At 36.1% G+C, this 15,495-nt stretch overlaps 2 protein-coding genes across 2 annotated transcripts; both read right to left on the bottom strand.

Moving 5' to 3' along the window:
- Window positions 1–453: 453 nt before the first annotated feature.
- Window positions 454–4,451, bottom strand: LOC141642789 (uncharacterized). The gene is made up of 10 exons (XM_074451735.1): window positions 4,097–4,451; window positions 3,740–4,007; window positions 3,437–3,649; window positions 3,114–3,364; window positions 2,814–3,017; window positions 2,617–2,709; window positions 2,415–2,531; window positions 1,362–1,765; window positions 854–882; window positions 454–709 (listed from the first exon to the last, which is right to left on the bottom strand). The coding sequence occupies exons 1-9, from the start codon at window positions 4,358–4,360 to the stop codon at window positions 876–878; spliced, it is 1,821 nt and encodes a 606-aa protein (XP_074307836.1). The 5' UTR covers window positions 4,361–4,451; the 3' UTR covers window positions 454–709; window positions 854–875.
- An 18-nt stretch (window positions 4,452–4,469) lies between these two features.
- On the bottom strand, window positions 4,470–10,487 carry LOC141642788 (uncharacterized). The gene is made up of 3 exons (XM_074451734.1): window positions 10,261–10,487; window positions 5,534–8,105; window positions 4,470–5,426 (listed from the first exon to the last, which is right to left on the bottom strand). Exons 2-3 carry the CDS (start codon window positions 7,555–7,557, stop codon window positions 4,613–4,615), a joined length of 2,838 nt encoding a protein of 945 aa, XP_074307835.1. The 5' UTR covers window positions 7,558–8,105; window positions 10,261–10,487; the 3' UTR covers window positions 4,470–4,612.
- Between the last annotated feature and the right edge of the window lie 5,008 nt (window positions 10,488–15,495).

Below are 15,495 nucleotides of genomic sequence, written 5' to 3'. Positions count from 1 at the left end.
TAAGACTTCTAAAATGTTGCTTTATGGTTTAAGCAACAGTTTTAAGTATGCTGCTTAAAGTCTCGTTGCAATAGCTCATTGCAACATTTTTTGCAACATTTTCTACTCAAATGCAACATTTTTTGAAAATGTTGCACTTATTTCCTTTATGCAACACTTATTTTGAGAAGCTATTGCAACACTTTCAATTTATAAATGCAACACTTTTCTCATTCCCTCCAAAATTTCGCAACACTTATTCTAATCATAGCAACACTTTTTTTTTCAAATGACAGAGTAAGGCAACATTATTTTGGTTGTATCGTAACACTTTTGTTTTTATCAAAGGTGACACTATTCTAGACCTAATGCAACTTTTTTATTTATATTGAAAATACAAATATTTTTATACCACTTTTTGAACACTACAAATATTGTCTGCACATACATGATTGAACCAAAAGAAATTATTAATTGATCCACCAAAACCATATGTTTTTATAACATCCAAAAATCAATCCATGTTTCGTAATACATCAATACAAATTGTCATAAAGAAAACAAGCTAAATACTCAATATCCAACATATTTCAAAAAATATTTGAAAAAATATTGGGATATATAAAAGAACTAAACATTCTGCGAGTTTAAGCCTTCGGTGAATCCCAATTCCATCTACCGTTGGATCCAAATTTCAAACGCTGCATTAATAGGTAATCCAAAATGAGACCTATGACAAAAGAAAGAATGTCTGTAAATCACCATTGAATATGACATAATTACCATACATGTTAAATATTTCTTAAAAGAAGTAAATGAGCATAAAAACAATGAAAAACACACTTGAATTTTTTATATGGACATAGTGGCTTACATTGAACAACAAAAGTCATGGTTTATGCCCTGCAAAAAAGATGCCCATGAGACCGATAAATCAGTTAATCTCGATGAAAAGGCCTAAGGCAAGCTTTAACTTAAATTAACTATGATCTCTATTTGGTTCTCAACTATTATGCTATAATAATTAACATCAAGCCAATTCAAAATAGCTTATATCAGAGTATGATACAATAATTAATCGCACAAATTACCAACTACTTTCATCTAACCAAAACTTCTTTAACTTCTTTTATCTTACCTGCTAAAGACACATTAGTACTAACTACTTTTAATGGACTCAAATTTAACTACAATGGTTCTAGAGAAGATGGCACTATTAAGTACTATTAGGAGCACCGACCTTTGTACCCTGCAACTTTCAGAAGTATCCAACAACGTTTCCTACTACCAACTACCATAACATGTACAATGAGAGTAGGGAAGGAGAGTAAATTTTAGAATAACTTCCAATGCTAAACAACATAAGTAAAGGAAAGACATACCTTTCATATAAATATTGTTTTACGATTTCTGGAGGTAACTTCTCAAGAAGCTTATGCAAAATATCTTGGGTCATGTTTTCTCTCTCCGCATCAAGCTCTCTTTGATTTGTTTCTAACTCTGTCATCTTTTTTAAATGTTCTTCTTCCAATTGTTTATGCTTCTCATTAATTCTAGAATCCATATCTTCTCTTATATCCTTGATTAAACTAGCTTTGAGTGACTCCACAATCTCTCCAGGAACCACATAAGATGTATTTCCATTCACCGCTTTTAACTTCTTATTGGAGACACCCCTCCCATATAATCTACAAAACCCGTCATACCCCTTGCCCATAACTCCGAAATAAGCATCTGAAGGGCCACTTCCATCTCTTCTCGGGGCTACATAGTGTTTCATATCCTCCTACAATTAGAATTAAAATCAAAATAGGACTATAAAATATGGGCCACTTCCATCTTCTGGGGCTACATAGTGTTCCATATCCAATATCAGGCAAGCATGTACAACACTTTGCTCTATGAAAGTAGCCTATTAAAATATAGTAGATCACAACATCTACCCTAATGATGAGCCAGTAAGGTGAAAATTTTTGATAAAGCTTGCATTCACTTTCAGGACTCGGAAGGTAAAAAAATAAATAACAAAGTGTTTATGCTTGTATATTCACACCGCATCCTTTAGTACAATTTTTCGCACAAAGTGTGTTTGTTACGATAAACAAATACAGACCAATCAATCATAAATGTCCCCCTAGTAATTAACTAGTAAGTGTGATATACTACTAAAATGGGATGGATCTTGAATGAATGTTTGTTGAATGCTGATGCTTGTATAAAACTACCCATAATGGTGGGACGACTAGTTGGATTTATAGTGGCCTGGAGACGAGGAGGCCGAAAACGATTCAAGAATGAGCAATGAACCTTAGCAATGGCGGATAATGATGATCTTTGAAGATAATAGGGAGGAAGGGAAGAGTCAGAATGACTGATTAAGGGAGGAGGAAAGACTAAATGAACTTCAATATTACTTTATTAACATATTAACTTACAATTTTTTTGGCAGTATCATCATACGAATCATTATATTTCTTCCCCTCATTCCGCTTACGAGTTCGCTCGAACACTTCAGCTAGAGAAGGTGCCTCCTTAGTCGGATGTTCATTTCTCTGTGAATGCAAGTACCAATTAAATATCGCCCATAGATACTTCATTTTTACAGACAACAATTGTATTTTTAGTGAAAACATTTACCATTTTCTCACGTACTACTGCAAAGCTCTTCGCACCAATAGTGTGCATATTCCTTTGGGATAGGCGGTGGTCTTTGTTACGTGAGCAACGCATCTGCACATACAATATATAGAATGTCTACAATAAATCTACTATTCTTATAATTTAGATTAAAATAATTTTCGCTTAACCAAAGAATTGTATTTTTTGAACATCACCTTCTCGGCTTTCTTTTTCCACTTGGAAAGCAATTTGAGAAAGTCCTCATCAGGAACCGTTTTGGATCTATTTTGCCACCTGCTCTTGTCATCTGAATATGAGTAATAATGCTTTCTTTTGAAGCGACATTTATGAACTCTCCAAGCAGAGCCTATAGTCTTGATGACCCAATCCTTACCTTCAGCAGGTACCATATATTTCAACTACATAAAAACATAAATTATGTAGGCTTTAAGGAGAAAATTTCACAACCGTAAGTGTAAATGATCAAGTCAAAATCTTTTCTAAAAGACACATACCAAAACATATTCCCACATTTTCTCTTTGTTAGGAACTTTTCTCCAATTGTCAATTACTAATGGCGCAAATTTATAATCCCGACCTATTGTACCTAAGAAACGAGAAAACTCGCCCACTGTATCTTTTTTCTCGGTTATAGGACCAACAGGCTGCCCAAACTCGTTAAGAATTATCGATTTGCGTTTCTCCAAAGGCCTCGTGTGTATGTGGTGCAACATGGTTGGTCCCCTTGTTTTCTCTTTCATAGTAGCTGAATTCAAGGAAAAGAAATAAGATTTTAATCATATTGAAAAAGTAATCATCTTTTAACTAAAGAAGTTACCTTCTAGTTCGAGATCTTCATTATCTAAGTTCACTTGTTCATCCTCATCTTCAGTATTTATTTCATCATCATACTCATCTGAATCCTCATAATCAGAATGAGATGATGTTTCTCCATCAAAACCGGTATCAATATCGTTGCCATCATCCTTCAATCCACATTCCTTTTCATAATCAGTACCTTCATGATCATCATGATGTTCTTCAAGTTCTTCTTGGCACACGAAATAATTAAAAGTAGATTAGTATATTGGTAAACTAATTGAGAAATAATAAATTATGTAAACTAATATCATATACGAACCTTGTGACCTCCTTGAACTACTGGAATTGGTTGCGACCTGTTTGTCAATTGCTTTGTCACCTCCATGCAATTGTTTTCTCCGCAAAAGGATGTCACCCATAGTCACATTTTTCTCGGTAAGTTTCTGCCTCAAACTTACTCTTTCAACATCTCCATCTCCATTCCGTTCAGAGAACTCAGTTTGAGACCTTCGTTGATGTCTTTGTTTCACAGAGATTGAGTTATTTGGAGTAAGTCGCACTTGTTTTCGACCACCAGAGTGGATGACCTGCATATAGAAAAAAAAAGTTCCATTTATTAGTTAAAATTAGTGTGACATATTATGATACGAGACAAATTTACGAAGTATAACATAACCTTTTTAGAAACAGATTCAAAGTTCAAAGGATCAAATTCTTCATCACTGCCACTATTATTATTGAGATTGTACTCCGTGTCCTTCTGATTAGCAACAGTTTTGTCTTTCGCTTTCCTCTTCTTGTTCTTGCTACAATCCCCTAGAGTTTTCATTGAATTAACAAGCTGAAGTATCCCAGCTTCTTGAAGTCTTATCTTATTTTTTGCCATCCTTTCATTTCGAACCCTTTCGTAGTCATTCAAAACATATCGTTTATCTGCCATTCCTCCTATTTAAATCTGATTAACACAATGAGCTAGTTAAACATAAACATAAAAATATAATAACTATGATCATATAAAAAGGAGAACAACATCAGAACAGCGAAGAATTAGAAAGAAAAAAAAAGCAAATACATAAATCAAGATCAATAGCAGTCTGAAAAATCTGTCAACATGGTTCAAGACGAGACCATAAAACATAAGAAACAACTAATAAAAAAGCTGATACGAAAACTCATAGGCGAACACCACTTCTCATTCCTCATTATTAAGTTCCTCGTCTGCTTCCATCCACTCCCATAAAGTGTCATCGCAATCAGAAATGTCATCATTTAATTCACACAGGTCATTAACATTTGCCAGCATTGTATTTGCATCGACGATAGCAGGATCAATATCAGCTCTAGATAATATGAGATCTTCATCAGGAACAGTTCCTGATACCAAATTTGATATAGGTTCGTTCCAGTATGAATTTGGGGAAATTGTCTCATCGCCATGGTCAAATACATCTCTTGGGACCTTGGTCATTACATAATGAAGACCATCTACAATAGGATCTGCAATATAAAAGACTTGATGCACCTGGGATGGTAAGACAAAAGGATCATCAACAGAACAAAATTTGTTCTTATTTATACAAGTCATTCCGTATTCGTCCTTCTCCACTTGATACCACTCACAACGAAACAACACTACATTAAATTTTGACGAGTAACTGAGCTCAATTATTTCTAGAACTGCACCATAATAGATTACCTCCCCTTCCACTGGATTTTGATCTCTAGAGCTAGCAAAACTAGAAGTTACCGCTGCAAGAGTTACACCACTATTCTGCGTCTTGCATTGGGCATCACGAGATTTAGTATAAAAATCATACCCATTAGCGTAATAACCTTTGTACCTCCTGGCGGTAGGAGAAGGACCTTTTGCAAGCCAAAATATATTGTCTGAAATGTTCTCTTCAGTTGCCTTTTCTTTTAACCAACTAGCAAATTCATGACAATGGCTTCGTGCACGTTTCCATTTGTTATTTCTTCGTAGGGAGTTTACAAAAGTTTCATGGCCCCTGCATACAAGAATTAATACCAAAAGCTTAACAATCTTTGAGAAAATTTAAACTTATTTAAATGGATATTTTACTTCAATCAGGGTACAAAGATAAAATTAACTTACTTTATATACTGATCAACTTCATTACTATCTGAATTGAATAAGGCATACCGATGTGCTTGCTCGCTTAATTTGGGATCGAGCGTGAATAACTTTCCATTTCTCCATTTTTTCCCTCCTAATGGTTTGCCATCATTAGCAAACAAATGATTCTCACAAACATCAGGTTCATTTACTTCCATGTCAAATGTGGCATTATTACACTTTGTTTTCATCCCGTCATTCATGTACCGAGAACAAAACCTGGTGCATTCCTCAATCAAGTATCCTTCTGCAATAGATCCTTCTGGATGGCCTCTATTTCGAACATACGATTTCAACTTACACAAATACCGTTCAATGAAAAACATTCCCCTTCCATGCACCGGACCCCCAAGCCTAACTTCATCTACTAGATGAATAGGCAAATGCACCATTATGTCAAAAAAACTTGGAAGGAAAATTTTTTCAAACTCACACAATATTTGAACAATTTCAGTTTGCAAATGATCAAGTTCCTTGGGATTCAGAACCTTACTATACAACTTTCGAAAAAAAGTGCTTAACTTAATCAAGGGAATTGCTACATGCCTCGGAAGGGACTTTCTAGCCGCAACTTGAATCAAGTAGTGTAGTAAGATGTGAGCATCATGACTCTTATAACCACTTACTTTCTTTTGTGAAGAATTCACGCATCTTGAAATATTTGAGGCAAAACCATGAGGCATTTTTGCAGATTTCAAAACGCGGCAGAAAATGTCTTTTTCTTTTGAACACATTGAATAACATGCCTTTTGAAAATAAACATGTTTCTGATCATCTGAAAGTTGAGGATGCAGATCTTCCTTAATGCCCAGCTCTAGAATATCAAACCGAGCTTTTGCATGATCTTTAGTTTTTCCGACAATATCCAATAAAGTTCCCAACAAATTATCACATAAATTTTTTTCAATATGCATCACATCTAGATTATGTCGGCATGCATTGACTTTCCAATAGGGCAACTCAAAAAATATAGACTTCTTTTTCCAAGGACAATCGTTTTTCTTTTTTTTTTGCTTTTTTCCAAATGAATTCACAAAATCAGATACCTCTTCAAAAACATCAAATCCACTTAAAGGTTTTGGAGGGAGTCTCTCTTCAACCTTACCATTAAAAGATTTTTTGTTTTTCCGCCAAGGGTGTTGGAGATCTAAAAATTTGCGATTGTCCATATAACACATCTTTTTGCTATGATTCAAATAAAGCGAATCAGTTTCATGGTTACAACTCGGACATGCAAACTTACCCTTTGTTTTCCATCCGGATAACATTGAGTAACCTGGAAAATCACTTATTGTCCAACACAAAGAAGCATGCAACATGAATGTTTCATTCCTTTTTTTATCATAAGTTTCCAACCCTAAATTCCAAAGATCCTTTAACTCGTCAATCAAGGGCTGTAGATAAATGTCAATATTATTTCCAGGACCCTCGGGACCTGGAATAAGCAGTGATAACATCAAATATTCATGCTTCATAAACATCCACGGAGGCAAATTGTAATTGATCAACACAACAGGCCATGTACTATGAGAAACACTCATTGTCCGAAATGGACTAAATCCATCAGAAGCCAATCCTAACCTCACATTCCTAGGTTCTTTTGCAAACTCAGGGTATAAAGAATCAAATTGTTTCCAAGCTAAGCCATCGGCAGGATGTCGAAGATTTCCATCTTTCGGACGTTTATCAAAATGCCAGGTCATATATTCTGCAATTTCAGAGCACATATATATTCTTTCCAGCCTTGGTTTAAGAGGAAAATGCCATAGGACCTTAGCTGGAATTCGAGGAATAGGTTTCGAGGACTTATTAGATTGGCTCCCTTCACATTGTTTCCACTTGGAGACATGACAAACCCGACATTCTTCTGCATTTTCATACTCTTTCCAATATAGCATACAATCATTAGGACACGCATAAATCTTCTTATAGTCAAGGCCTAGGTCTCTCACAATTTTTCTAGCTTCTCTAAAACTACCAGGAAGATTTGCTTCTGGAACCATTTCTTTCAAAAGTTTTATGAGGTCATCAAAAGCCACATTACTAATTCCATGAAGTGTCTTATATAAAAATAGTCGAATAATGAAAGAAAGTTTAGAAAAATTTTTGCATCCTGGGAACAACTCTTGTTTACCATCCTCTACCAACCTATAAAATTTTTTAGCTTCATCATTTGGGCCATTTTGCCCGTTAGTCGAACCTTCAAAAATATTTCTAAATGTATCGGTTAATAACTCATCGGTACCATCGGGAAATCTTAACCCCTCATCTTCTGTTCGAGTAGTGAACTCATTTGTCAGTGGTTTCTCACCATGAAAGATCCACAAATAATAATCCTCAACAAAACCATATGCTTTAAGGTGGTCAAAAACTTCATGTCTTCTTAACTTAATCGATTTCTACACCGCTTACATGGACACCTTATTTGACCCCTACAACGACCTTCGAAAATGATGCATTAAGGAAATCAACAACACCAGATTCATACTCTGGTAATCGTCGAGGTAAATACATCCAACTTCTATTCGTTTCCATTTTCCGATCGCGAATTCTGGAATAAATTTAAATTTGATTTGAAGAGAAATATGAAAAACCCATTATAAGAAACAATAATTTACAATTCGTCTATTATAGTAAATGACATGCAATATATTTCTAATCCCAAGAACTGTTGAACAAAAGGACAGTGAAAAGTGAAATAGAAGTAAATGAATCAAAACTAAATTATGTTATGACTTCCGACAAATCAATGTTACCTTTAGTTGAGTTTATTAATTAACTAAACATGCTTAACTAATTTAAACTACGTTAATTGACGGACCTTGCGATTTTTCAGCTATGTCTCTTGCACATAATGAAACAGGAGCAAGAGGAGTATCATTTTGTTAAGATAATATTTAGTACATGACACAAGGTAGGCCAAGTGATCCCAAATCAAGCCAAAAAGAAATGGATTTCAGAAGCTCATAACAGTTCTGAGAATCACATCAGAAATGGGGCAACTTCATTGCATCATATCTTGAGCTACACTAAGTCATTATTTATGTTCTTTATATTTTTGGAAACCTTAGAATGTTAGCTAAACCTGAGAGGTGGAATCATACTCATATCTTATGTGTATCTGGAGTTATGGCCTTTGCAAACAGACCTTGCGGGGAGAATGCTATACGGTACAATTCGACTGAACTTACTCAAACCTAGATATCTCTCAATTCATGCCATGTTCTTGAATGGTTCCAATTGGAGAGTGTAGACAACTCATCTAGATTTGATTTGGCATATGGGTCACTTCCTGGTTCATATTGAGTAAAAAGTTATGGTGCCTTAAATTTGTCACTGCGTGCTGAAATGTACAGCAGAATTTCAGCCTGACCTATCAGCACTAAAATCATCATATCTATCAAACCAGGCAACATATCAGGGTAATTCTTTTTGGAGGTGGTAGCTAATTCATGTAGCTTTCATTTGGTACTGGTGGGGCATCCTAAATCATCCTAAGGAGCAAGTTATGGCATCTTCAAGAAGGGTCTGATTCAAACATGCTACTGAACTAGTCTTTTTTGGCACTGTTTAGAGGAATGTCGTTTTTGTCTTCCTAAATGTTTTAAGTGGCCTGCTCATGAATGAATATTGTTAAAGTAGGGAAATGGGATAATCTAAATCAAGAGCGAGCATTCATATAGAGGCCTTACTCTACTCGACAATTGAAATACACAACTCAATGTTAAAGTAGTCTCTCAATTCACAAACTCTCAAATCATCATAAACACAAATTATGATGAATAGCAAACAACCTGAGAATGAATCACATCAGAAATAAGGCAACTTCATTGCATCATATCGTGAGCTCCACTAAGTCATTATTTATGTTCTTTATATTTTTGGAAACCTTAGAATGTTAGCTAAACCTGAGAGGTGGAATCATACTCATATCTTATGTGTATCTGGAGTTATGGCCTTTGCAAACAGACCCTGCAGGAGAATGCTATACGGTACAATTCTGACCTGAACTTACTCAAACCTAGATATCTCTCAATTCATGCCATGTTCTTGAATGGTTCCAATTGGAGAGTGTAGACAACTCATCTAGATTTGATTTGGCATATGGGTCACTTCCTGGTTCATATTGAGTAAAAAGTTATGGTGCCTTAAATTTGTCACTGCGTGCTGAAATGTACAGCAGAATTTCAGCCTGACCTATCAGCACTAAAATCATCATATCTATCAAACCAGGCAACATATCAGGGTAATTCTTTTTGGAGGTGGTAGCTAATTCATGTAGCTTTCATTTGGTACTGGTGGGGCATTCTAAATCATCCCAAGGAGCAAGTTATGGCATCTGCAAGAAGGGTCTGATTCAAACATGCTACTGAACTAGTCTGTTTTGGCACTGTTTAGAGGAATGTCGTTTTTGTCTTCCTAAATGTTTTAAGTGGCCTGCTCATGAATGAATATTGTTAAAGTAGGGAAATGGGATAATCTAAATCAAGAGCGAGCATTCATATAGAGGCCTTACTCTACTCGACAATTGAAATACACAACTCAATGTTAAAGTAGTCTCTCAATTCACAAACTCTCAAATCAACATAAACACAAATTATGATGAATAGCAAACAACAAACAATTTAATAGGAAATAATAATGAATAGCAAAAAAATAAGTCGACGAAACAGAAAAACGAAATGATCGGGATTGAATCATCATACCTGAGACAATTAGGAAGCTTGCAAAATCAAACAGAGCAGCACAATCAAAGGCGGTCGCTTCAGAGTGAGAATCGATAGCAAATAAGAATTAATATGGTAGTAGATGATTGTTGAAGATGAAGATGATTATCAATGACGATGATATAAAATTTTTTAGAATACTTTGAGGAAGCAAAAGGGTTTTGACGGTTGGTTTCCAAAATTTCCTCTAATTTTCATCAAGCCCTAATAATTTAGATTTGGTTCTAAATTTTTTATTTTTGATTTTTCACTAACCCGCCTAAAATTTCGTTTCTAAATATTTTGAATATACTAAAAATTTGTTTTTCTCTAATTTTTTAAAAAAACTTTTGTTATTACTTAGCCTAATTAATAACATATGCGACATATATTAAAAAGTGTTGCTAATACATCCATTAAATGCAACACCTAAAAAATATTGTTGCTATATATAGTGATAAAATGCAACAATTATATAAAAGTGTTGCATATTATTGTAAAATGCAACATTTCTTTTATAAGTGTTGCTTGGTTGATATCTTTACAATAAATTGCAACAAAAAAAATTTATGTTACATGCAAAATGTTGCAACAGAGCCATTTTGTAGTAGTGGGCCAAGGGATTACTTTGAGCAAGTCACAGTCTCCCTCCACCCCAAAGGAAATTGAACACATGAAGACCGTCTCTTATGCTTCTTCTGTTGGGTCTATCATGTATGTTATGATTTGCACTCGTCCCGACATTGCGTATGCCTTAAGCATGATAAGTCGTTATCAAGCCATGCCTGGTGAAAGTCACTGGATAGCCGTAAAGAACATCCTTAAGTACATGAGAAGGACTAAGGATTCATTCTTAGTGTTTAGAGGAGAAACTGAGTTGCGTGTAAGAGGTTACACGGATGCAAATTTCCAAACCGATCAGGATGATATGAAATCCCAATCCGGCTATGTGTTTATGCTAAATAGAGGAGCTGTTTGCTGGACGAGCTTCAAGCAAAGCGTTACTGCGGTTTCTACAACAGAGGCTGAGTACCTTGCAGCGTCTGAGGCTGCGAAGGAAGCTGTTTGTATTAGGCAATTCATGGAGGGACTAGGAGTAGTCCATTCCGCCGAAGATCCTATCACTCTATATTGCGACAACAGTGGAGCTATTTTTCAAGCCAAAGAGCCGAAGTCTAGTAACAAATCTAGACACATTGAAAGGAAATACCATGTAATTAGAGATTATATGGAAAGGAAGGAAATTGACATTTATAAGGTTGAGACAGATGATAATATTGCTGATCCTTTAACCAAGCCTTTATCAAAGGCTAAGCATGATGGTCATGTCGTCGCAATGGGATTGAGACGAGTACCAGATTTTTTTTTGATTATGGATATGTGATAATTGGATTGTGTATCTCTTATTATATATATGATAATCACATTCATTCTTTTATGAATCTTTTATTTAGTATGACTAAATTTTAATTACCTTGTTTATCTGAATAAGTTGTGGAGACAATAATGTTGAACACTATTCAAGTGAACAAGATGAACATTGTATTTTGTCCCTAGTCACTTAATGAGGTGACGTCTCGGAGTGACTAGATTGTGAGTCGATTGATGGTTGTTCAACACCATGAGGTCATACGTGATGACTAGTCGATTACATAGGCAGAGTGCATGACACTTTGCCGGACAGTGACCATTTAGAGAATCCCTAAGTTCTATTATAGACGGCTGGTCGTGGCAGGGATCTCTAAGATGTTCCTATGAGTCGATTCTTTTAACTGGAGACTACTATCTGAGCAAGTGCAGTTTTCGAGTGACTTTGGTCTTTATCCTAGGTCGTGTCATGAAAGGAGGCCAAAGGGCATTTACTAGGTCATGGTGATCTGTATTGTGCAATAGGATAGATAGGGCAGACAGGAATTGTCCACCCACGTTGGGTAACTATATCTGTGAGAGATTTTTCCGGTCAGGTAGTCACACTCCCGATCGAGAAAACCACTCGCGATATGTTCATGTGCAAGTGCGACCTGAAAGACACCTTGCATTGAGTGGGAGATTAAAACGGACAAGAGAATTGGTAGCGCACACCTTGTGTCGGACATGTGGGAGATTGTTGGAGTTAGTGTCCTCAACAATAATGCGTTTACATAATAAATCTCATTAAAGGAATATCATCAGATATTTAATTATTTGATCCTCGTCAGTTGATTAACGTAAATCGATAACGGTTGGCTGACTAGAGTTTGATGTTATTGTCGTGAGACCGCGATGATCAACTTACCCCTTTCGGTCACACCTATAGGAACGAACCCCAATTGATAAGTAATTAATTGTATGAGATACAATTTATTTAGTCCCTTGATTTATAGACTAAAAGGTTATTCGATTATTTTTAGAGAGATTTCGAGTTGCGAACTCGAGGCACGACAGTTATTATTTAATTATGCGATAATTGAATAATAAATTATGGGAGACGGGTTTTAGTTAATTAATTGTTAATTCACTAAAATTTTACTAATTGATTAATGTGATTAATATTAGTACGTAAATATTATGTGTAACGGTACAAGTATATTTACGGAGTGATTTGGACGAAATTAATTCGAAGCATTTAAACATGAAACGATGCTTAAATAAAATTTACATGTATTTGTGCGACAAATATAAGAACCAAAATGGACCCGTAAATGGGTAATTGGACCGTGTAAATGGAGTGTAGTGGATGATCATGATCATTACACTTTGCTTATTTTTCTTCTATAATTGTCATGTGATCATTATGTGTGTCATAATGTATTGGACAATAAGGAAAATGAATCCTACACTCCACTACTACACACTCCACCCGCCACTTCCTCTACTTAAACTCCATGTTTGTTCATTTTTCCAACACTTCATTACTTCACTTTTGCATGTGAACAAAACAATTATCTATCTCTCTAAAATTATTATACATCATTTACAAAGTAGTTAGTAATCTAAAATAATTACTAAGATTGTTAGTATTATTTTCATATTATCAAGGGTTTATTTTACAAGTATCTAGTTAATACTTGTAAGATTATTTTGGGTATTTGTTCTTGGGTGCACATTGTTAGGAGATCTTCTCTTTGAAGATTTGTGAGGAGGATCATCCTTTTGTTTTAAGCTCAAGAACAATCAAGATAGGAGATCTTGATTGTGCCCTTTTTACCATCATATTCAATGTAAGGAAATTGTTTTTCCTTAATCTTTATTTTTATGCTTTTATATTTGCATGCATGTTACATAGATCACTAAATGAACATATTATGAGATAATTTGTTTTTAATTAGAGAGTCTAATTAGGATCTATGATCTTTCAGGGCATTCAACAAAAAAGTCAAATTCGGGCACATCAAAGAAGGCGACTTGGTCCTCAAGTCGGTTCGAGCACCGTTACCCGTCGATCCGAGGGGGAAATTCAAACCTAATTGGGCCTCGCCATACCTGGTCAAGAAAATACTTTTGGGGGGCGCAGTGAGACTGAGTGACCTAGACAGGGAGGATTTCACAAACTCGACCAACCTAGACCATCTCAAGAAATACTACCCTTGAACCCTAGTAACCAACAAACCTTTCCCTAGTTTCACAACTAGTGACCACAATATCGCTTTCAAGTCGATTCCTCAAAGTGTTCTGATTTGAAATTGCATGTTTTATCAAGTCTAAGTTACGACACCTTGCCATGTTTCAAAAAACCATTGTTTTTTAAGAAACAACATCCATTTGCACTCAAAAAAACACCTTAACTACAAGCATGGTTTGATTTCACCTCTGCAGGTGGCGGCAGTCCTTTCTTACACAAGAAGGATACAACCACAACACCCAAACAAAATAAACAAAACATTCGAACTACGAGCATGGTTTGATTTCAGCGCTTTAGGTTGATACGTAGGCAGTCCTTTCTTACAAGAGAAGGATACAACCATCCCCACACATAAAAAAACAATCACCTACACAAATTCCAAAAACAAAAGGAAAGAGGAAAACATTCCCTTTTCCACAAACAACAAAAAGATGACTTTCTCCCTTCCCGCAAAAATCACCTACACAAGTGCAATCTTTAGGATAATTAAAACCGAGTTGCCTTTAAAAGATGGATGGAAGAAACAAGCGTTCACTACTTCTTTTAACAGAAGCAATCCTCTTATTTAATTAATAATGAGAAGGATTACAAACTTGACAACAAATGAAGCTAAGCAAGTCTACAACTTACAAAGCTAAGTGTCGACTAAGACATCTCACATAGTAAAACTAGCACAAAAATACACAATACGTAGCTAGTACACCATAATAATAACACACAAACACTATTACAACATAATAGTAAAACGGGTAATAGAGGTCTTCATTCTTCCATTCTACCCTTGCCTTTTCCCTCGGGGTACATCTTCCTCTTTCTCTTCTTGTTAGCTCGCCTTGCATGGACTTCCTCTCCGGAATGGATCGTCAATGGATCTACAACGGCGATGGCCTCCGGTCTCTTGCATGACCCTATTCTCGGTCCTAGCCGAGCCCATACACGGCCCACCATCTCTTTGGGATCCGAGCTCATCCTCTTAGGTGGCCTCACTACATCCGGGCTAACATAATCGGCAAAGTTGTCAAAGAAGGCACGGTTGGCCTTGCCAACTTTCCTATACTTCAAGTCAACGACTTCATCCTTACGGGACTTGGACATTCCTTCCAAGGTTTGAGCTCTTGACCACTTGACATAAGGGGACTCGTCTATGTCGTGGCAACGCGGTTTGGAACCTCCCAAATCGGCTGAGTGGCCCACCCCCTATCGAAAATCTCTACAAGCACGGAGTTTTAAAACACTCTCTTAGACGAGAGTATTTTGAGTGGGCATCTTTTGTTGACGCTCCATTTGCCTCATAAAAATTTTGGGATAAATGAAGGAAGAAACCTTCAAGCCCACCACCATCAAAGAACAAGAACAAGCGGCCGAAGCGGGCAACCCCGTGAAGGACCTTAAGTGCCACCACGACACCACCCAACGAATATGAGGTCCAATAAGCCTCGGTGGACGCAAAGCTATCCGAATACAACTTCTTCCTCATAGTAAGGTGTCGGAAAGAGTAAGAATAAGAATCAACTGGAGGCTCTACACTTGGAGAATCCTTGGAGATTGGAACGAAGAAGCTTCTCCACAAGAGCCCTTCTTGTCCAAACCTTGGATGATCTCACCAAGCGCCAACCATGATGGATCCCAAATGT

Source organism: Silene latifolia, chromosome 2, assembly GCF_048544455.1.
Source record: "Silene latifolia isolate original U9 population chromosome 2, ASM4854445v1, whole genome shotgun sequence".
NCBI lineage: Eukaryota > Viridiplantae > Streptophyta > Magnoliopsida > Caryophyllales > Caryophyllaceae > Silene > Silene latifolia.
This window is presented reverse-complemented; position numbering and strand designations above follow the sequence as displayed.